At 54.3% G+C, this 23229-nt stretch overlaps 1 protein-coding gene across 6 annotated transcripts in view; it reads right to left on the bottom strand.

Annotated features, from left to right (window-relative positions):
* PTPRS (protein tyrosine phosphatase receptor type S) overlaps positions 1–23229 on the bottom strand; it is a 105649-nt gene that overhangs the window by 42079 nt on the left and 40341 nt on the right. For all 6 annotated transcript variants that reach the window (XM_077121056.1, XM_077121059.1, XM_077121061.1 and 3 more), the window contains exons 3-6: positions 16068–16213; positions 15329–15470; positions 10506–10694; positions 4319–4429 (exon numbers count right to left, since the gene is read on the bottom strand). In XM_077121056.1, coding sequence (XP_076977171.1) covers positions 4319–4429; positions 10506–10694; positions 15329–15470; positions 16068–16213 — 588 coding nt within the window. The remainder of the gene's footprint in view (positions 1–4318; positions 4430–10505; positions 10695–15328; positions 15471–16067; positions 16214–23229) is intronic.

Below are 23229 nucleotides of genomic sequence, written 5' to 3'. Positions count from 1 at the left end.
TCTGCAAGGGTAGCTTACCACTTGGGCTGGCCCTTTATTGGCCCCTTCTGGCTCTAAGACTACTGAACTTCTGGCAGGGGTGGGGGACGGTTAGTGACAGGGAGAAGATAATGAGAGCTGGGGCTCTGGGGAACTGGGGGTGGGGGATGGGGTTGGAGTCAGGAGAAAATGAACTCATGGGATGGGCTCCCCAAAGAACTAGTGGAAAAAAAAGAAGTCTGAGCGGATGAATTAGCGTCTCTGATCCGATTCGTTTTAAAGCAGTTTCCCATGTATCATCTCATTCAAACAGTGGATCTGTAATGTATATAAATGGGGAACTCGAGGAATGGAAGTGGCTTGCCCAGATGATCTGTTTTTGCTGTTTTTTGGCTCGGTGGGAGCCTCTCAATTTCCCTAAGGCTGAGGAACATTTGGGATGGCTCTCACTCAAGTGTCCAGCCTAAGGTCACAATGCCAGCATGGGGTGGGGGTGGGGGGACAGAGGCAGCATTTGAACCCAGAACTTGTGCTCTTGCCCAAGAAGTTCGAGTGGTCTTTGGAGGCCCTTAGTCGCCCCTCTGTTCCCATTCACCAGGATATCGGGACAAAGCAGCCTTGGCGGTGGGCTCGGGAGACCCCTCGCTCCCGCCTGCCGGGGCATGGAGTCTCTTAACTCTGCGTGAGTAAAGGGAGAGAAGGAATCAATTCTCTCTCACTGCACCGGAAGTCCTCCCGCCAATTTGGCCTTGGACCTCATAACTGGGAAGGAAGGACGAGAAGCTGCATTGCACCTGGAGACTCACATCGATGTGGCGTAGAAGGCTGGGGGCCAAAGGTGGGAAGTCTAGAAGGAATTCGAATCTGGGGCAGGGGGGATGGTTTTCTACTGGGGATGGAGGGCGTTCTCAGGGTCTCTGCCTTTCCTTGGGGAGGGAGTGGAAGGGAGAAGGCTTGCAGGAGTGAGAGAGACACAAGAGGGAAAGAGAGATGAAAGAGAGAAAGAGGCAGCAGGAAAGTTGGGGAGGCAGGAAAAGAGACAGTGGAGGGGGAGGGGGGTAGAGGCGATGTCCAAGAGCCCTGGCTTTTTTTTTCAAGAATTCCACAGCTCTGGTACTCAGGCACTCAGAAAGTGACCGTACTTCTGGGCAAAACATGCCCCCATGGCCTGAGCCTAGAGGCTGGGGGAAGGGCAGGGGGATAAACAGCAAGCCTTGTCACCTGGGAGGCAGAGAGGGACAGCACTCCCGGGCACGAGAACTGGCCAGTTGTTTCATTTTTTTTTTCTTTTGCCAAATTCTGCCATGCTTACTCCACTTTCCAATGGGCAGTTCCTTATCTGTGCCCATCCAAGATGCATTGAATCCTTCCAACAGCTGCCGTTTTGGGAGGACGGTGCTGTCGTCGTCACCCCACCACCCCCACCCCCATCCCCCATTTTAAATTGGCCGCTTTCAGTTTAAACGTGTGGCCTTGATGGCTGAGAACCCGAAATACCCATGCCCATCCGGCTGTGCTTCAAAGGCCAGGGCTTTTTTTGGGGGGGAAGGGGGGCTCTGGGAAGGTGGGTGATGGGCTCCCGCTGGCAGAAGGATGGGGAGATACTGGCGTAAACTCCCGTCCAGCATGGGTGACCCGGGAGGGGGGGGGCAGGGTGCCGAGGCACCCCCTCTGGGAAGAGGGGGCTGGCCAGTAAGGTCCGGTGACCTGGGCTGCTTCCCCTATATGCCCCACCCCAGCTGTGACCTCCCCCCATCCTCTGCACCCCCTCCCTCGGGGCCTTGTGCTCTGGGCGGTCACTTTCTGTACAGCCCCACCCCCACCCCCACCCCGCAGCATCCCAGCTGTGGGACCCCTTCCGCCCCCCCCCAACCAGGTGGTGCTCGGACAGGAACACTGGCTTTTAAATCACGATGTGTTTGGAGAACAACCACAGCACAGCTCAGCCAGAGGAACCGAAACCAGAAAGCACGGCAGAACACAAGACAGAACAAAGAACAAAAACGCTCTGGGGTGGGGGGGGAGGAGATGGGAGCCAGGTAAAAGGGATGGGGGGGTAAAAAAACAAAAACGAACACATCGGTTCCCCCCCCGAAAAATGAAAAAAAAAGCAAAAAAGAAAAGAAAAAAGTGAAAAAGAAAAAAAAAAAGTAAAGGAAGAAAGAAAGAAAACCAAAGGAGGAAAACGGAACCGAAGACGAAAACACTCCAACAGAAGGCATTGGGAATTCACCAAACCGAACCGACAAGAGTGGCATGCAGAGAAATTTGTAACATTCTCCCAGCATGCATCAGGCCCAAGTTACCATGACGACGAGGAGTGCAAAAAAACTTAGCAACAACATTACCAACGGATGCAGAGAAGGTGACCACAATGCAAGCATCACATGTGTGCGGCCGGCCCTAGGCCCAGCTGGGCGCGGCTGAAATTTTCGTGTCTTTCTGGGTTTTGCTCTCACTTGGCGGTTTTATTTATTTATTTATTTTTTGGTCTGTTTGCTTTGCGTCGATTATTCACATTCCAGGTTTTTTTGTTTTTAGTTCATTTTTCTATGATTTTTTTTTTAAATCCGTGTGCATGTCTGTGTGTGTCCAAGTGCGTGTCCGTGTACGTTTCGTGTGTGTGCGTGTCACTTTCAGAATGTAAAAATGTGGGTAAAGAAAGTAAAAAAGAAAAAAACACACCAACCTTCTCGAAGCTCTGAGGGATGTAAAGGGGGTTTGATGCGGAACACAATGACATGGGGAGAAGAGAAAAAATAGGGGAGATACAGAGAGTAAAAAGAGGACTTCCCAAGGCTAAAAGCTGCAATAGTTTGTTGTCGTTTTTTTTCTCTTTAAACCAAAAAAAAACCAAAAAATTAAAATTAAAAAATAAAAAGAACAACAATGACCTTTTGCCTCTCTTTCCTCCACTCTGCCCTTGACATACAAGATCTATATCTGTTTTTTCACCATCCTTTTTTTTAAATCCGACTTTGGAGCATCTGACACCCAGGCGGAGCTGGAGAGGCTGGACCACGCCCCTCAGGGGCCCCCCGCAAGGAAGGAGGCTCGTACCTGGTACCCCCCACTTCTGGGGTGGGGGTCGGGGGGCTGGGATGCAGAAGATGCCCCCCTCCCTTCTGGCCCCCTTGCTAAAAGCCCCACCTCGCCCACCCCAGCCCGGTGTCCACACTCTCTGAACCCTGCCAGACTTACAAATCCCCACCCCAGGTGTCTGCAGAGAAATAAGCAGGTTAGGCGGAAACGCATCGGGGGGGGGGGGCCAGGCACGAGCACGAGGGGACTCACCCGAGGTGGTGTGGCAACGCTTCGGACGTGCCCTCTGCCCACCCGAGCACCCACCCCCACCCCCTCCTACCCCCGCTGCGGCCTCCTCCTCAGAGACCAGGTGTAAAACCCAAACCCCAAAAAGAACCGGCGTCGGTAAAGGGTCAGAGCGGGTGAAGCGGGCCCGCGGGCTGGGGGCGCCAAACGGGGGAAACCGAGGCATGGAGAAGGGTGTGTCTGGTTCGGTGACACGAAGCCAATCGGGGCCGGGCTGGGATTTGGATCGGGGTCCCCACAGCCCAGCGGGAGGACACGGGGTGCGGACAGAGGGGGCGGCCCGAGGGATGGGGGGGCGTAGGTGAGTAAAGACTTTCCCACGCTTTCTCCGCATGACTGAGTGGGACCTGACGACCGATAAGAAATGAGTGGGAGACACCGCAGTGGCTCAGGTGAGGAGGGAGGGCTGGCCGGGGGACCCTCACCCCCACCCCATTTTTGGCCTAAACGTGTCCTTTCCTGAGAGTCATTTGCAGACCGAGAGCCCAAGGCTCTGGGGACCGGGGTGGGGGCAGCTTCTAAGACCCACCCCCACCCCCAACTCGTGGATGAGAGGGGACTGGGGGGGGGGCGGGGACGGTGAAGCAGGAGCTACGAGGCCACGGACTTCGGAGAAGCAAAGCCAGCAGACGACAAGGGAGGGCACGACACATCACTGAAGCCGACTGGGGGGGGTGGGGGGCGGGGGGGGGCAGAGGCCTGCAGGCTCCCCCGGTTCCTATAGGCCCAAGACCGACTCCCCTGCCCCCAGCCCCCGCCTTCCCCTCCCCCACCCCACCCCACCCCCCTTAGCCCAGCCCTTGCCCCACCACCGCTGCCACCGCCACCGCCGCTGCCACCTCCCCCCACGTCCCGCGTGGCCCACGGGGCTCCCCCGCGACGTCCCGAGGGGGCCTTCCTGCTTGGGTCTGCAGGGACTGGGGGAGCCCGGAGGCTGTGAGCCCGAGGGAGGAGGGTGATGACACGGGGCAGGGGTCCCTGCCATGGAGCTGGGGTTGCCGGTCCCTACCTCGCACGTAGAGGTTGGCGGGTGAGGAATAGCGTACGCCGGCGCTGTTGGCGGCCACGCACTCGTATTTGCCCTGGTCAGTCTCTTCACTGCTCTCTATCTGCAGGGCGCCTGTGAGGGGGGAGGGGGAGAACACCTGACCGGTCAGGGAGGGAGGGGGGCACCCCGGAAGCAGCTGGGAGAACTGTGCCCCTGTCCTTTCCTGTCCTGCACCGGAGAGGAAAGAGTGGAGCTGGACCCCGGGGCTGCCGGGGCTCATCTCCCAACCTCACCCCACCCCCTCCCCCAAGCACCCCGAATCCCCAGCATTTCCTCCACCCTCGCTTTGATAGAAGCACACACACACACACACACACGTGGCTGGCACTTCAGAAGCAACTGCCAGGTTGCACGCCAGGGCTGGTGGGGAGCATGCCACATCTCCGGGAACCGTGGGTGACCCAGGAATCCAGAGGGGGAGGCCTCCAAGGAATGTGCAACTCCAGGGGAGCTGGTGGTTGCTTTGCTGGTTTCAACCGGCGCCCTTGAGTAAATGAACAGGGAGTCTGGGCTCCTCAGGTGTGTTTGAAATCACTGGCCTCAAAGCCCTCCCTGGTGCCTGGACATCAAGGGTGTTTTAAAGAAGCAACTCAGAGCTGGCCCACATGCCTTCAGGGATGTAGGGACTGAACTGTGTCACGTGTGTTTGAAACTGAAGGCCTAGATCAAAACCCTCAGTGTCTGAAACTAACTGACCCTGACTCTGAATTTCTCCAGATGTTTGAAGTTATCTAAGTAAATAAGAATATGTCTGAAGTCAGCACATATGTTTGAAACCACAGGCCGGGATTAGTCAAGATTCTGGTGCCTGCGAGTAATTGAATTTCGTGTGTGTGTACGCATGTGTGTGTGTGAGAAATGATTATCCTAGATCCGAAGTCCCTGATGCTGTGTTAGTAAATGAGGATGAGGTTGAACTTTCAAAAGTGTTTGAAATCAGGGTTCTGGATGAAACCTTGAATACTCACAAATAAACTTGGGGGTGAAATGCCCTAGATATGTTTGAAATCACGAGCCTGGATCAAAGAATGTATTTGGTCTAGAGTGAATCAAGATGATGCCACTTTTCACAAGCATAGCTAAAGTCACAGGCTCGAACTGAAGGACTTGTGCCCATGAGTACATGAAAATAGGGCTGGTTTCCCGGTATATTTGCAAACCAAACCTGGATCAAAGAAAGTGTTGTCTGGAGTGAATTAAGACAATGCCCATTTTCACAAACATAATTAAAATCACAGATCTGAAGTAAAGGGCTTGTGCCCGTGAGTAAATGAAAATAGGGCTGATTTCCCAGTATGTTTGAAATCTCATGCCCTGATGAAACACATCACTTCCCAAGAATATATAAAAATGAATGAACCTTCCTAAGAATATCTGACATCGCAGGGTGCGATAAAAAACCTCAGTGCCCACAAGTAAATGAAATAAGCCCTTATTTTCCCAAGTAAATGGGGCTGAATGAACACCTCTAGTTATGTTTGAAATTACAGGCCTCGAAAATATACTTCAACACCCATGAATAAAAAAAACGAGGCAAAGATTTCTACAAGTATTTCTGAAAGCACAGGCCTGGCTCAAAGTCTTTGCAGACCATGAGCAAATGACGGTGTGTTTGAATCACAGTCTCTTTAATCAGAGTCCCTGCACCCAAAATTTCAAGTCCAACCTCCCGAGGAGACCCCTCCACCCCAGCTTTGCTCATGAATATCCCACAGAGGTACTGTGGACCCAAAGAACTGGGTGCCTGCCCCAAGCACAGGGAAGTTCTCTCTGGGGGACAGGAATGAGGACTTTGCCCCTTAAAAATGCATCCTACAGTCCCCCGACCTCAAGGCTCTGGGGAAGCAGGCAAACAGGTTTCACTAGGGAGGCCCAGAGAGGCAGGGAATCTGCTCTGGATTGCACAGCACTTCGTGGCAAAGTGAGGAAGAACTACTTGCTGGCTCTTCCCCGCCCCAGGCTCTGGCCCAGGCCTGCTCTAGCCCCCTCTCTGGGGCAGCTCCAGGTAGATCCCTAGACTCAAAGTTGCCCTTTGAGTTCTGGTCTCGTGCTCCTCTAGGCTGGACCCTCCCAGAGTGGGGGATCAGGAGTGGGCTGGAGAGCCCCTTCTGCATGCCCATTGCACAGATGGGAAAACCGAGGCTGGAGACCCTTGACAAGGGCCCCTGGTTCCCGAGGCTTGGGGTGACTTGCGGGAGTGCGGGGTGCTGTCCCTTCCCCACAACCAGGGACGGGGCGGTCCAAAGAGTCACCATCACTACCAAGCTTGTCTCCCCAGCCACGGACAGCAACACAGAAACAAGACTGGACGGACACTGGGTGGAGTGGCGAGGATGAGACCTGTGGAATGGGGGGGCTGGGCAGTCCCTGTGGAGCCTGGGGTAGGGGGCTGGGCAGGCACTGACAGAGAGCCTGAGTCAGTCGAAGGGTGGGTGAGTGGGGAAAGAGCCTCTTACCTCGAATCGGAGTGCTTTCTGTAAGGGAAGCAGAGAGAGTCAGATGAAAATCATAAGGCAGTCGTGGGGGGTGGAGGCTGGGCCACAGGCTGGACCTGAGCACTCTGTACCCCCACCCCCGGGGCTGGGGTGTAGGGTCTGAGCCAGCTGGGCCTATGGCCATGAAGACCCTTGTAGAGGAAGGAAGAAGAGGCAAGGCTCCTGGGAGCAGGGTGGGGTCCGGGACTCGCCAAGCAGGAGGGCTTCCTGCAGGAGGCGGGAACCTTGGGGGAGGGCAGAGCCGAGTCTAGAAGCCTCTCTGGTCTGGCCCAAGAGGCATCTCTGCCCTGGCCAGGCCTGGCCATTGGTTGCTGCATTTCTTCTGGGCCCAAGGGTGAGAAGCCAGACCATGGCCTCTCTTCTTAGGGGGCTTTCAAGTTAGCATCAGGAGGCATTTGGGGGGTGGGTGGGTTATCTTGGAACTCTTGTTAAAAGGCAAGAGGAGAGGGGTTAGTGGCCCAGGGCCAGGCACTGATAGCGCAAAGGGAAGAGGGGAGGGTGTGACGGGGGCGACAGCAGAGGGTGGCCCTACATCCTTCCACACTTCCAAAAGGAAAAGAGGAAAGGGTTCCCTGCTTGCCTGTCAGTCTGAATCCTGGTCAGCTGGAGGGTGAGACTTCAGAAACAGAAGACCCCAGGCTAGAGTGGAGATGTGGGGACTTCTACTCTGTGGTTAACCGAGCAGAGGACTGGGAGTCCTTCAGAGGAAGGCAGAGGCAATGCCAAGAACGGCTACAGATGGTGAAAACTATGGGCTCCTTCTGTCCCGTTTTACAGATGGGCAAACTGAGGCCCCAGAGAGACCAAGGGATTGTCTGAACCAGAGGCAGTGGAAAGCCTGGAATCTAGCTCCCCAGCTTCCCAAGCCTGATCTTTTTTGGCCCCTGTATTAAAACTTGCCAAATCCTCACCCCTGGAGTCCTTCTCCATACTTTATGGGTGAGAAAATGGGCATCTGCCTAACGTAGCACTTCTAGGATCTGAAATTTATACTGTCCTTGCCTCAGAACTGGGCGGACACAAAGTACCTCTTGGATATCAAAGGTGGTTCCATTTCCCAACCTGGGGAAAAGGAGAAGGTACTCTCATGGGTCATTATCAGTCACTCTCACCTTAGTAAGAATTTGCCCAGCAGGTAGGTTTTGGGGGATTCAGGCTGGATGCTGGGAAGAGTAAGAAACACCAGGCACAAGTCAGACTGGAAGATTCCACCACCCCTACCATGGACACAACCCCCAAATTTCTATAATTAAGCCGCTTCCTAGCCCAGAATGGGGCAGGGGGGGCTCTGTTAAGCATAAAGCTCCACGAGCCCCAGGAGTCCCCTGAACTCCCTGCAGTCCCCATTTCAGGATCTGGCTGGTCCTGGGGCTTTTATTTTTCCTCTTTTCCTTGTGGTCCCCTCTGCCTGTTGCCCCCTTGGTGCCCTGCTGGGGAGGGCTGGGGACCGGGGAGGGGGAAGGCGTTAGTAAACATGCCACACGGAGCAGTCACTGTTACTGTCACGGTGGCTGTTAGTCTGGGGGGGAGGGGAGGAAAGAGGGGACGTTAGTCATGGACGTGGGGAAAAAATCAGACTTACCAAAGGTCTCTGAACATTTACAACAGAGGGGCAAGAAAAGAGAACAGGAGTGTTAACGGGTGGTCAGCGATTCAGAAGCTTATATCCCTGTCAGGGTGGAGATGGGGGCAGGGCACAGGGAACCCACGCCAATCATCGGGTTTATTATTATTAATCAAAGCAGTTTATGTTCATCGGACACGTGAGTCCGTTGCCAGGCATTCCGTCAAGGGCACCTCACGATAATGCTATGAAAATATTGCTTCCAGAGGAAACTGAGGCTCAGAGAAAGCGACTTGCCATGGGACACAGCTGCTAAATGGCAGAGCTGGGATTGGAGCCCAGAATCCAACTGGATTCCCCAAAGTTGCTATCCTCTGCTGTCTGCCCAAGTCCCCAAGCTGCAAATATCCTGAGAGGTTGGGATGGGGGGGGGGCAGCTGTTTCTCTACTCAGAGACAGAATGTCTGCTCTTTCAGGGAGGGGAGGAGAGAGCAGAGGATGGGCACACAGGCTCCTTGGAGGATGAGGAGGGCACTGAGGACCCTTGGGGCGCCTGTTGGGAGGGGTGGAGGTCCTCAGAGGAAAGGGAGAGAGAAAGCAAAATAAGGGAGTGCATGTGGGCTGCTGGGTGGTTTCAACGGGAACATGCAAAGTGGCAAGGCCTCAGACTGGTGGCAGCTGGAAAAATAAATACATGACACAGACATACATCACGTGTGTGCCAGCGTGCATCCTTGCTAAGATGCGACACATACAAGATTGCACACAGTAACATCCCTGGCATGCGTGTCTGCATATACACGCAGGGGACAGCAGTGTGGTACACGGGTAGCTGAGACACGCAGACCAGCTTTGCTGTGAGAAAAGAGAAGGCAAACCTGTGTATGCCCATGGTCTGGCCTGTGCATGGGACACAGGTCAGGCCAGCAGAGGACATCGGACACATACACAAATACACACACACACAGAGGCAGACATGCCAGGAGGCAGTGGACGACTGACAATGCACACGCAGTCCTGCAGACAGGTGGATTCACAGAGGGGGCACACAGAGACAAAGTCATGGAGCCATCCAGCCCCAAGGTGACCATGGCCTGGTGCTCCGTCCCAAGGCCCCCTGGGGCCTGGACAAACAGGCTGGACTGCCTCTGGGTCTGTGCAAGTGTCACACACCCTAGCCTCTGCCACCCTCTTCATGGCTTGTCATCACCTCTTCCATCTTGGCCCCATTATAGCCATACTGCTTCACCATTGGAGACACTCTCCCTCTGTAGCTCTCTATACCTCCCCATCATCTTACCTGTCTTTGGCCCACTGTATCTCCTCTGGATATGTCCACTGTGTCAACACTAGAAATATTCTCTTGCTATTTCCTTATATGACTTCTCTTTGCCCCACTATATCATCCCCTGGACATACCTACTGCTTTGGCACAGAAAATGCTCTCCCTCTACCACCTTCCATGGCTCCCCATTACCACGACTGTCTGTGCCCCATTACATATACAGTGATTGGGCACTGAAGAGTCTCCCCTCATCACTTTCCCTGTCTTACTATCACCTCTGCCCATCTGTCCTCCATTGTGTCCCCAATGCTTGGGCACTGCAGAGACCCACAGTGGCTTTTTGTTACCTGCAACTGTCTATGCCTCATTCTGACCCCACTGCTTGGGCATTGGAGACACTCTCTCTCTGTGGCCCTCTGTGGCTCTCCATCATTGTGTATGTCTATGCCCATTATATCCCCACTGGCCAGGAATTGAGGACCTCTCTTTCAACCATCCGCCATAGCTCCCTATTGCCCCTGCTGTCCGTGCCCCATCACATCCCCACTAATCCAGCTTTGAAGATATCCCCCTTCCATCATCCTCCATGGCTCCCCATTACCCCCGCCTGTCTGTGCCCGTAATATTCCACTGGTTCAGCTTTGAAGACACCCTCCCCCACCCCCAATACCCTCCAGGAGGCCACATCATCTCTGCCCACTCCCCACCCCCATTACTCCCCAGGGCCAGGGCACTGGCATCGTTCCCTTCCCTGTGCCGCCCCCCACGCCATGGATCCCACCCGCTGCTGGCCCCTGTGCTCACCTGACCGCAGCTGTTTGATGCGTCCGTGGCTGACGCTGGGGTCGACAGGCAGGAAATCCTTAAACCAGGTGATCTCGGGGTCGGGGTTGCCGCTGGCGGCACAGAGCATGGTGGCCGTTCGCGTCCGCTCCACGACCTTCAGCTGGGGGCCCATGTCGATGTTGGGGAAGCCGGGGGGTAGCTGGTCCTCTGTGGGCGGGGAGGGGGAGAGATGGGGCAGAGGCTCGACGGCCGCGTGATTGCCGTCCTGGCCCCCAGCCTGCCCCAGAAAATGGGGAGAAGAGCCCTCGCCTGGCAGCCTGGGGTCTCGCCGGGGTGGGGGTGGGGGGGGCACAAGTCTGCCCTCCCCATCCCGGGGACCTTTGACAATGTCCGGGGCAGGGGGTGCTCCAGGCATCTAGTGGACGGAACCCAGGGCTGCTGCTCAACACCCCACGATGCCCAGAGTGCCCCCCCACCGCAGAGCACGACCTGGTCCCGAGTGTCAACACTCCAAGATAGGGAAGTGCCATCAGCTGACAGCAACCAGGACTCTTCGAGACATCACAAGGGCTGCGCCACCCCTGCCATGCTCTCCCCTGCCCACCCCACCTCCCACCCCACCCCCACCCCTTGCTCTCTCCCACCCATGCCCCTGCTCATGCCATCCCAGGGCCTGGAACGCCTGTGCCATCCGCTGTCTACTTAGCTAAACGGTGCTGTATTATAGTCTTACTGGACAGAAGCATAATTACTCTGTTTGTAATTATCTGGGTCCTCACTCTGGCTTCAGCGCCCAGCTCACGGCCTCCTTCTGACCCCAGGGTTGGGTACTGGAGACACTCTCTCCCTGTGACCTTCGATGGCTCCCTATCATTGTATATGTCAGAGCCCATTATGTCCCCAGCTTTGGGTCAGTTTTGAAGACACCCTCCCTCCACCATCCACCATAGCTCCCCATTTCCCCTACCTGTCTGTGTCCCAATATATCCCCAGTGGTTGAGCTTTGAAGACACTCTCCCTCCACCACCCGCCATAGCTCCCCATTTCCCCCACCTGCCTGCGCTACCGTCCAGGGCACCATACCCTCTCTGACCCTCCACACCTCCACAGACAGTCAATAGATTTGTGACTCAACCACAAGCTACCATCAATCCAGAGAGGCACCAGACTTCCAGACCTCCCCATGGGTCCCCCAGGGTCATGCTCCCTTTGGCCTCCCTAGAAACTGCCGGGCCCCAAGTGCCAGCTCCCGGCAACCTTGGGCGTGGCAGGAAGGTGGTTCCAGGCTGATGCGGCCTCCACACCGCGTCAACATGTCCCAGAGTCGATGCTGCGGTGGGAAAGGTAGCTGGGGCCGGTGGGAGTCCTCTCAGACAGGCCCTGCCTGCTCCCGAGTCTTCTTTTCTGCTCCAACTCCTACTGGCCTCCCACCCTGCACCCGGCCACATCCAGGCCAAATGATGGACAAAGGGTCCCTGGGTGGGGGGACGGAGGTGCCTGATCGGCCACCACTGGGGGGCTCGTAAGTAGCGGCCAGGCCTGCGGCAAGACGGGATACTGCAAAGAACAGGAAGACTTGCTCTACCCCTGGAGTTGGAAGGACTTCCAAGATGAGTGGCAAAAACGGAGAAAATTCCAATGGACAGATAGAGGAGACCCGAGGGCTGCAAACCATGGCCCCTGGGGTGGTATCTGGCCCATCCATCTGTTTTTGTAAATAAAGTTTTATTGGGACCCAGCTCTGCTCTTTCCCTACCACAGCCCAACCATGGCAGAGTGAAATGTTCTGGGCTGCAGAGCCAAAAATATTTACTCTCTGGAGTGTCACAGGATGAGTGTGCTGACGCCTGGTGTAGACAAGGCCACTGTTCGTGTAAAAAAGGGAGACGATGTGCACGGATTTGTTCATAAATGCTCAGAAGGGACATGGGTACAGTAGGGGTGTCCGGGATGGGAAATGGGTGGCTGGAGACAGGTGGAGGGGCTGAGCACGCAGTGGGGGGCTGGAGGCGGGGACGGGACAGGGGAGGCAGGTAGGGCACAGTCACCCCCCATTCCCTGCTGGAGCAAGAGGCTGTACTTCCAGCCCAGGGGTGCGGGGCAAATCACCCCAACCCCAAGCCCCGAGTGCCAACTACAAACCAGGCAGTATCTAGGGGTCTTCCCATGCCCTTCTCACGGTCCCCCTCAGAGATGGGTCCATTTCACAGACAGAGAGACTGAGGTACAACTGGAGTGCGCTTGTCCCAGGTTGTGCAGCCAGGATGTGATGATATCAGGATTTGAACTCATGCCCAGCTGAGCCTAGAGGAAGCTGCCAAACCAGGGCTGGATGTCTCAGGGGTCACAGAAGCAAGCTGGATCCCAGTTGAGCTGGTCCAGGACCCCATCCATCCTTCCTGGGCCAGAGGCTCTGATTGGGCACCGGTGACGTCACCAGAGGTTAAGGTCAAAATGATTTGCCTTCAGGCTCATGGTGGAAGGCTGGGCATACGTGTCCGTGTGTGTGTGTGATGGTGGAGGCCTCTGATGCATGTGACAGGCCTTTCTGCACTTCCTTTTCCACCGTGCATGCGGACATGTGGGGTTCAGGCATGCCCACCGGTGCCACACCCACACCCGGAAGCGTGAACACGCATGAGCTCCTCCAGGGCACGTGCAGCCCCGGGGCGCATTCTCCGTGGGTGCCTGTGGGTGGCAAGCGGCATGCCCGTGTGTGGGGTGTTGCAGCGAGGTTAGGTGGAGAGGGGAGGGTGCGGCGGCCGCCTGGTGGCTCTGAGCACTCCTAATTAAACAAAAATGCTCCTTGTGTACCACACTTTGCCCAATTCCTCGGAGTTTAATTAAAACAACGGCTCGGCTTGGGTGGCCTGGGCGGGCTCCGCTATCAGCAGGCTGAGGCAGGGACTTGGGCTGGGAGCCGGGGCTTTGACCGGCAGTTCGCTGGCGGTGAGTTGCGGGGAGCTGGGGCAGTGCAGGCAGGGAGATGGGGACCCATCAGCCACCCTGGCCTGGGCACCCGGCCCGAGCCCCCGCGTTCTCCTGAGCCTCCCAGGAACATGGAGAAGCTGAAGGAGCCTGGGAGCGGAGCAGAGACGCTTCTTTCCCAGAGTCCCAGAGACAGGGCGGCTAACGGAGTCACAGTGTGTCCTTTTAACTCTGCGCCCTCACGACAGAAGCTGGCACGGGACGCACGGGAGACAGGCCGTTCCGTCTGTGCCCGGGAAAGGTCAGGGCAAAAATATCTGCCGGGAAGGGGGAGGAGGGGGACAGGAGGGGACGTGCAGGCTCCTCCCTCTGTCTCCAGGCATGGAAGGCTATGGAATTCACGCGGCCTGGTGAATTAAACTGAAGGGCCTCTTGTTAAAAAAAGGATTGGAGATTTCAAGGCATCGATGCCAGAACCCTAAAGCGAAGCCCTTCCCGGTGCGGGGCCCCAGTTTGCATGCTCATATTGTCCCCTGGGGTCACGGGGCCAGGGTTTGGGACAAAGTGCCCCTGGGGTGGCTGGGACAGCCCCTCCCAGAGTTTCAGACCGGCTCCCCTTCCAGGCTCCACCACCCTGGAAGACTTCTGGGGGGAGCATGGGTGAGGGGAACCCCATACTGTGGCTTCAGATAAGAGGGCCCAAATGTTCCTGCAGGTGAGAGGCAGAAGCCACCCACCCAAGAGGTGCAGAAGGGCTGGCCACAGCCGGCTTGTTAAACCCAAGATAACAACAGCGATGACAATAATAAGTAGAACTAAGGAAACCCTCGTGGTCTGCCTGCTAGGTTCTCTTAACATCCTTCACCCATCTGATTCACATCGTCGCCCCTGGCGGTGGGCACCCCTGCTGCCCCATGTTAGAGACAAAGAGATTGCAGTTCAGAGAGGTTCGTTAACTTGCCCAAGGTCACACAGCTACGAAGTGGCAGTGCCGGAATGGGAACCCAAGCCAAAACCCTTGACCCCTGTGCTCTAAAACAACCTTGGCAAAGGGGAAGGTGGCAGGGAGTGCCTGGGTGTGGGCTGGCAGCAAAGCTGTTTGAACGAGGCTGTTTTATAATGGGGAAGAAATTTCCACAGACCCCTGGCCCGTCTGCATGAGGCCAGCAAACAGGCCAAGTCAAGCGGTGTTTCCAAAGGATTTGTGGGAAAAGAATGGTAGAAGTGGCGGGCAACTTTCCGTCTACCCAGCATTGACTTGTCCTTTCTTCATTTGGGGTAATCGGCCTGGTCTGGCCATAGTATCTGCTGCTCCTGGCTGCATTGACTGGCTCACAGATCAATAAGTGATCTGAGCTGGGGGACAAGAAACATCAGCCCTAAGTTATTTAGACCTCACTTTTTTGGGGGGGGAGGGGGAATTGAGGACGGAGAGCTGTGAGCCTGGAGTTAACAGTGACTCGTTGAGGATATGGGAGAGAAACTGAGTCCTGAAAATATCATAGGAACTCCTGGAGCTGGTTGAACCTGAAGCTTGCTTACCCGGTGGAAATCTTAATTGCAATGACCAATTAATAATCCTTCTCGCTTGAGCTAGTTCGAGTTGGTTCTGCCTCCTGTGATCAGAAGAACGTGACTGAGATGATGGAAGAGGAAGGCTCCGGAATGTCACTAAACACGTGCCACTTTCAGTCCCTAAGCTTCTCTCCCTCTTGCAAAGGCTCAGTAAGCACCCACCAGCAGGCCCTGGGCCCAGAAGGTGTGAACGGGCTGGAGAAGGAAGATCGAGGACTCCCAGAGGGAAAAACCCCAAAGGAGGAGTGTTTGGGGTCATTCTCTTGGACTCCTTTGACGTCCATCCCCAAGGTCCAGTGCCCGGGCCCCTTCCCCACCCGCCTAGAGGCACCCAGTACCTCGGAGGACAGTGAGCTTGGCGTGGACCGTGATTTCCCCGACCGAGTTCTGGGCCACGCACTCGTACACGTTTTCATCCCGGGGCGTCCGCAGCGGCTGGATCCTAAGCACGGCACCTGCGCTCTCATCAAACTCGATTGTCTGCGTGGACAAGGGAAGGAGGGCAGGGTGAGGATGGGGTGCCTGGACAGCCCTAGGGACATGTCTGGGAGAGGAGCTAGGGGCTGTATGTGTGTGTGTATGTGTGTGTGTGTGCACGCAGGCACGCATGTGTGCACGTACATCTGTATGTTGGCGTGTTAACCCGTAGAGTTGCTGATGTAAACGCGCCTGAGACAGAAACTTGGGCTTGAGGACATCTGACAAGTAAAGGGTACTACATGCATGCAGAGGTGTGGCCTGTGTGTGTAAGCACGTGACCGGCGTGTAAAGTCATGTACGAGCATGTTGGATGTGGAACTGTGCACCTGAGCAGGTGTGTGTATGCAGAGTTGTGAATCCCAGTGTCTGGGTGAGTGAAGGCTCAGAGAAGGCAAGGCCTTGCTTGAGGCCACACAGCACGGAGGAGGCCGAGTGAGCGAGCCTGGCAGGGGCCTCGCTTAGCAGGTAGGAACAGTGTGCATGGCACAGAGAGGGGCCCATCTGCAGAGGGTGGTCCAGGGGCCCCCATGGCTGCTGCCGTGTTTGGGGAAGGGGTTCACACTGGACCAGGGCTGCCTCCTCCTGCCCCATACTCACCTCGAAGCGCTGTGAGTTGACCTTTTTGCCCTTCTTATTCCAGGTCACCCGTGGCTTGGGGTCGCCCGTGGCCTGGCACACGAAGGAGGCCACACCTCCTGACACGCCGATCTGGTCCTTGGGTTCTTTGATGAACCTGGGCGGCTCTGGGGACGGAACAGGGAAGAGTGGCCCGGTCCCCACGGGGGCCACACCAATGTGCCCTCTGCCCCCTGCCTGGCCACAGAGGTCCCATGTGGTCCCAAAGGTGGGTCGGAGGAGAAGACAGGCAGATACTGCCACTCAATGCCTTTTCTGGGAAGTGGCATCCAGGGCACCCCAGGATTTGCATGGCCACCCCATCCCGACCTGGACACACCACAGGGCACATTCACACATGGACACCCCCCAGAGGGGCTTGCCCGCTCTGACCGGTCCCAAGGAGGGGGGATTCCTACAAGTCTGGAGTTCCCCAATTCAGCACCTGGAGACCCCAGTGGGGTCCAAACCCTAAGGAGTTCTGGGCCCTGAAAAAAACCTGGTTGAATCTCCTGGTGGGGGCCCTGTGGGGAAACTGAGGCACCAGGCAGGGAAGAGGGGGATGGTTAAGGAATCAGGGGTTGGAACTGGCATTCGAAACCCAGGTTCCAGCCTCTCGGACCAGGAGGTAGCTGGACACAAGGGGCTGGGGTTCAGGACTGTGAGCTGGAGGTGGGGCCTCAGAGGGGACTGTCAGGGTTTCCCCAAACCTGCGCCTGAGATACCCGCGACCACTAAAGTAAGCTTTTATTGAGCACTTATTGTATGCATATTGTATGTGCGGTGTGACCAAATCCTTCCGACAGCACTGATGGGGAGGGACGGGCGCATAACCCCCATTTTACACATAGGTAAACTGAGGCAGAGCTGAGGTGAGGCACCTGCCACGTGGCTGGCAAGGGGATCTGAACCAGGCTGGGTACTGAGTCCGTGTTCTTCACCCACCCAGAATGATCCCAAGCATTAAGACTCGCCAAGAAAGTCTCAAGAACTTTCCACCAAGAACAATCTCAACTCTGTGCTTGGGCCGGGTCCCAGGAGCCAGCAGATTTTTATAACGTTTCCTTTCTAACAGCTTTTTTTTACAGTAACCATCGACTCCTTCCTGCCAAGGGATAAAGACTCCCACCCCCTCCTCCCCAGTATTCATAGTAAGACCACAGTGTAGTCTTTAATATGAATTCTGTTACTTCTAAGATTTTCATGGCAGATTCAAGTGCTGCAACGGATTTACAAGGCCCCTCAGGAAACAATCAAGTATCCAACAAAAGGGGATCATGTAACATGCTAGTCTCTCCACTCGGTGGAATACTAGGCAGCTGAAAAAAGGGACTAGGGTGCTTTTTTTTTTTTGCCCTGTCATGGAAGACAGGCAAGATATGTTGTTAAATGAAATAAAGCTAGGGAGAATATTTAGAACACTGTTCGATAAGAAAAATGAAAAGAGAGAAAAATTGTGTGTATGCACGTGAAGAGAGAAAGAGAATATATTTTCATTTACAACAAACTGGAAGTAGTAGCTGCCTCCCAGGGGAGAAACTAGGTGCCTGGATCCAGCAGTGTCAAATGCTTCATGCCTTGGCATTCTTGTTTGGATTTAGAACTACTTAAAGCAGAATTAAAATTACTTTTAAGAGATAAGATCATTTAAAATAAAAGATGAGCCAATTAACAGAAACCATTAGGTGAACAAAAGTTGGGGATTCGAGGAGAGGCAGAAGTTGCCCAAATTTTGGGCAATGCTGACTCTCTGAGCTTCTTAGGACCAGCCAGAGATGGGCAGAGTGAGTGTGGAATCCACCCGGGCTCCCCAGAAAGTTCTGGCTGCTCCGGAAGCTCTGGGAAGCTGGGAGAGGCCTCCGGTTCCAAGTTTGGGTCTCCCACAGGCCCCAACTGCTCCCATCATTGGCTCAGGCCACGGTCTGAATAAGACAGAGTCCCTGACCTGATGGCCGGGGGGAGGGGCCCCTCACCTCCCTCCTCCCCAGACCATGCTCCTATTAATATGACCATGTGCATTTAGAATGCTGTGCACAGGCACACCCAGCCTCATTCACTCTGAGCCAGTGATTGTTCATCCTGTTGAGATTGTACACAGTCTCAACTCAGGAAGGCTGCCCAGCGCGCACAGGGTCACACACAGCTCAGCAAGGGCAGTGTCGGGGTTTGAACCCGTGTCTTCTCCTCCCATCACCTTCAGGCTTTGGGCCCGATCTAGGGTAGATGATTCGCTCCCCGAGGCTGGTCCGGCCTCCCTGGCTCTGACTGCCAAGGGCTGTCCCTCCTCCAAGCCTCGGGAACGGTGACCCAGGACGACAGCCAATCCCCAGCCAAGGACACGGGGAAAAATCACTGTGGCCGGGTCAGGAATCTTACTACTTCTGGGAAAAATCCACCCACGGGAGCCCTCGGAGGGAAGAGGGGAGTGGCGGCGGGTGGCGAGAGGCCTCCAGCTGCCTGTTTACAACTCAGAGCCAGGGATACACCCCTCGGCCGCTGCGATCCAGCAAACCAGGGATGGAGACGTGGACAGGCCCTTGCTGGGGGCTGCTCCTGCTCCCCTGCATCTGGAAGCTTCCATCACAGCTTGGCCAGCACCTCCCCCCCAGGGAAGCCTTCTCAGAGACCCCCTATTGAGGCTCAGGTGACGTGCATGGGGCAGCTCCAGCTTCCTGGGACCTCCCCCCAACTCCTCTCTGGCCGAAGTGGAGGTCCCCCTGACATTTGGAGTCAAAGAAGCCACCTCTCACTGTGAGGCTCAGAGGGGTCACACACACACACACACACGCACACACACCCAGAGAGTAAGCACCTTCTAGGCCAATGTCCAGAAGGTTCTGGGATCTGAGCCAGCCAGGAGCTTTCCTGGCCCATTGTGTTTCCCCATGAGACAGTTTCTTACAGATGCCTGGACGTTCTCATTTGGGCAAACCCTCTCTCCTCTTCTTGCAATGCAGACAAAGGGCGCAGGGAGGATGCAGCGGGGCGTAAGCATGTCTTGGTGACCAAACACCCACCAAGGTGGTGGCCTGGATGGGTTGGGCAACAGTCTTATGCCCAGGTCACAGAAAAGCAAAAGCGAGGCACGGGAAGGGCGAGAGACCTACCCCAGGCTTGTGAGGGGCAGGACAGGATTCAGACTGGGTCCCAGCTAGACCTGGATCCCTGTAAATAGTGTGCGTTCAATAAATGGGATGCTAGGTCTCCGCTGACCACAAGCACTGCATCTGTGCCATTGCTTAGACGAAGAGACTGAGGTTCTAAGTGATGATGCCAACAGTGTAGAGCCTGGGATGGGAACTCAGGCCTCTTCCAAAATCTAGGGCCTGAGCCTTCCCCTCCCTGTCTCAGCTTGGCCTGATTTCTGTTTTTCCATTTAAGATTCTGCGGGGAAGAACTCTGATGCCAGAGCCTGTGACCTACCCACCCTGTTGCCTCCAACTCCGCCAGGGCTGGCCCCACGGCATCCTGGGAAGGCCTGTTCAGACCAGAGACTGTTTCTATAGCACAAACTGTTCCTCCTGGCACTGGACGCTGCCACTGCAGTTGCCTGCCCAGAACTTCCGTGGCCCAAAGGCCCATATTCTGGTGGCACCCCAAGGTCCCGGGGTCACCTCCTAAAGCTGGCAGTGGCAACCACACCCAGGAGACAGGGCTTCTGCAAAGAGGCCCACCTGCTGGGGACCAGATGCCCAGCAATGGAGCGAACCCTGTTACCTGCCAGGTGCTGATGTGCAGCTCACACTTCCTCATCACTCACCTGCACCAGCACTGAAATCTCCACCCTGGTGACCTCCCAACCCCCACTCTACCCCCCTCACTCCGTCCTCCCTGCAGCAGCCAGAGGGAGCCGGGGAGCCTAGAAGTCAGGGCCTGTCCCTCCTCTGCCCATAGCCCTCCATGGCTCCCACATTCCTTGGGGGAAAACCCCAAATCCTCCCTGCAGCCCCCCACCCACTGCAGGCCCTGCCCTGTCCCCTTCCTGCCCTCCCCTCCTCCCACTCTTCCCCATGCTCCCTTGGATCCAGTCACAGGGGCCTCCTTGCTGCTCCTCCAGCACGCCAGGTCCAATCTTGCCCCAGGGCCTTTGCACAGGTTATTCCCTCTGCCTGGAACATCCTTCCCACAGATTTCCATGGAGACAACCCCCATCTCCTCTCTGCTCAAGGGTTCCCTCCACACTGCAATTCTCTGACTAGCCTTCCCCTCGCCCCTCACCTCTTTTCCCTGCTTGGTTTTGCTCCCTGGCTCACCCACCAGGCAAACAGCACTCAGCACCCTAAGGCAGGGATGTTTCTCAGTATTGTCCCCTGTGCAGAAAATAGGGCCTAGTATGTAGTAGATGCGTAGTAAAAGCCTAGTGAATGGATTGGACTTCAACTAGAGATATGAATGAAGCTATCTGGATAGGACTAAGGCAAACCAGAATACAGGGTAAAGGATGATATGGTCTAAATTTTAAAACTTCAACTTCTGTGAGACCAAAGGGAGAGATGTTTATTTGGTGCAAAATTTATATTTTGGGTAGCACATATGCTAATTTAACTTGTATGGTCAGGTTAGTTGAACACCATAAGTACACTGAATAGGGTGTGAGATCTTGTTGGTCTGTACAAGTTAGTGTTCAAACTGATATATCCTAGAGTCATCCAAGCAGAGAATAAGAAAGTATTTGGAAAGTCCCCTTGGGAGACCAGGGAGAAAGGAGGAAATAGTCCATTTCCCCACCTGGAGAATTCCTGATATTCTCACAAGCATGGAGGACAATCAAATCAATAGCTGAGCTCTTGATCTTGGGGTTCGACCCTATGAAACTTATTCTGCAAAGGAGTGGCTAAGCCTACTTATAATAATGCCTAAGAGTCACTCCCAGAGAACCTCCATTGTTGCTCAGATGTGGTCTCTCTCTCTAAGCCAGTGTAGCAGGAGAACTCACTGCCCTCCCTCCTACGTGGGACATGACTCTCAGGGGTGTAAGTCTCCCTGGCAACGTGGGTCAGGACTTCAGGGATTCGGTGGGACCCGGTATCTGGGACTCACCAAAAGGGAGAAGAGAGAAATGAAACAAAATAAAGTCTCAGTGGCTGAGAGATTTCAAACAGAGTCAAGACGTTATCTGGAGGTTATTCTTATGCAATTTTTAGTTTATGGTATATTGGAGTGGCTGGAGAGAAGTACTTAAAACTGTTGAACTGTGTTCCAGTAGCCTTGATTTTTTTTTTTATTTTGATCATTTCATTCTACATATATAATCAGTAATTCATAATGTCATCACATAGTTGCATATCCATCATCATGACCATTTCTTGGGACATTTACATCAATTCAGAAAAAGAAATAAAAAGAAAACAAAAAAAAATTCATACACACCATACCCCTTACCCCTTCCTTTCATTGATCACTAGCATTTCAAACTAAATATATTTTAGCATTTGCTCCCCCTATTATTTATTTTTATTCCATATGTTCTACTCCTTTGTTGACAAGGTAGATAAAAGGAGCATCAGACACAGTCACATTGTGAAAGCTATATCATTATACAATCATCTTCAAGAAACACGGCTACTGGAACACAGCTCTACATTTTCAGGCAGTTCCCTCCAGCCTCTCCATTACATCTTGACTAACAAGGTGATATCTACTTAATGCGTAAGAACAACCTCCAGGATAACCTCTAGACTGTGTTTGGGATCTCTCAGCCACTGACACTTTATTTTGTCTCATTTCTCTCTTCCCCCTTTCAGGCGAGAAGGTTTTCTCAATCCCTTGGTGCTGAGTCTCAGCTCATTCTAGGATTTCTGTCCCACGTAGCCAGGAAGGTCCACACCCCTGGGAGTCATGTCCCACGCAGAGAGGGGGAGAGTAGCCTCGATTTTTGAAGACGACTGTATAACTATATAGCTTTTACAATGTGACCTATGATTGTGAAAACCTTGTGTCGGATGCTCCTGTTATCCAGGGTAGGGACAGACAAGTTAAAAAAACAAAGAATAATAAATAAATAATAGGGGGGGATAAGGGGTAAAAAAAAAATTGGGTAGATTGAAATACTAGTGGTCAATGAGAGGGAGGAGGTAAGGTACATATGAGTTTTTTCTTTTTATGCAAACATTCTAGAAAATGATCACGGCAATCAACATATAACTATGTGATATTATTGTGAGCCACTGATTGTACACCATGTATGGATTGTATGTGTGAAGAGTTCTCAAAAAAATAAAAAAGTCCACTGAACGAACTGATGACCAAGGAGCGAACCTGAACTCCGTGCCCTCCACACCCTCGACAGAGCAGCCACTCTGCAGCATCAGTTTCCCCACCTGTAAAACAGGGGATGACCCCAGCTCCAGGACTGCTGAATGATAAAATGGACACACATGCCCAGGAATGTTGTTATCAGGGCAAGATGTCGAGGCGACAAATATGTTATTTATTCAATCAATGTAAGTTAAATCTGGGGGTCTCACTTGGGGGTAGGACATTTCTGTCTGGAGACATTTCTGCTTGTCACAAGTGCGAGGGCTCCTGGCATCGAGTTGGGGGGGCCCCAAGGAGGTGGCTCAACATCCTCCAGTCTCCAGGATGCCCCAACCCCAAATGTCAACGGTGCAAGGGGCTGAGACCCTGCATTAAATGAATGAATGAAAACTCAAAACTGCTCAGCGCCTTTTTCCCACCATTCTCGCTGTGGGGAAGAGAGTCCAGGAAAACAGAGGCCCTTAGGATCGGCCAGACAGATCATGGCTAGCCATGCAAGGCCCCAGACCAGGAGACGGCATGACTGGTGGTTCAGAACCTGGATTCTGTGCCAGGTGGTCCTGGGTTCAGATCTCAGCACAGCCACTCTCTAGCAGTCACTTAACCTTGCTGTGCCTCAGTTTCCCCATCTGTAGGACAGGGACACTCACCTTGTTGGGTGTGGCGGTCGATCTAAACGTGTAAGGGGTTTATTTAAAAAACAATGTGAAAACAAGAAAAATGTGAATGGATGAGGCAGGATGTATGTCTGTGGGATCAGCCTAGCAGCAATAATTAATAGGCTCCTGGTAAAGGAGGAATCTGAATCCCATTCAATAAGGTGGAAATGGTGGCCAAGGGAGGTTGAATCAATGGCCTTGAAATCAAATGGTGAGCTGGGAACAGA

The sequence above is a fragment of the Tamandua tetradactyla genome, chromosome 11 (assembly GCF_023851605.1).
Source record: "Tamandua tetradactyla isolate mTamTet1 chromosome 11, mTamTet1.pri, whole genome shotgun sequence".
Classification (NCBI taxonomy): domain Eukaryota; kingdom Metazoa; phylum Chordata; class Mammalia; order Pilosa; family Myrmecophagidae; genus Tamandua; species Tamandua tetradactyla.
The sequence above is the reverse complement of the archived record's forward strand: the minus strand, read 5'-3'. Positions and strand labels throughout refer to the sequence as shown.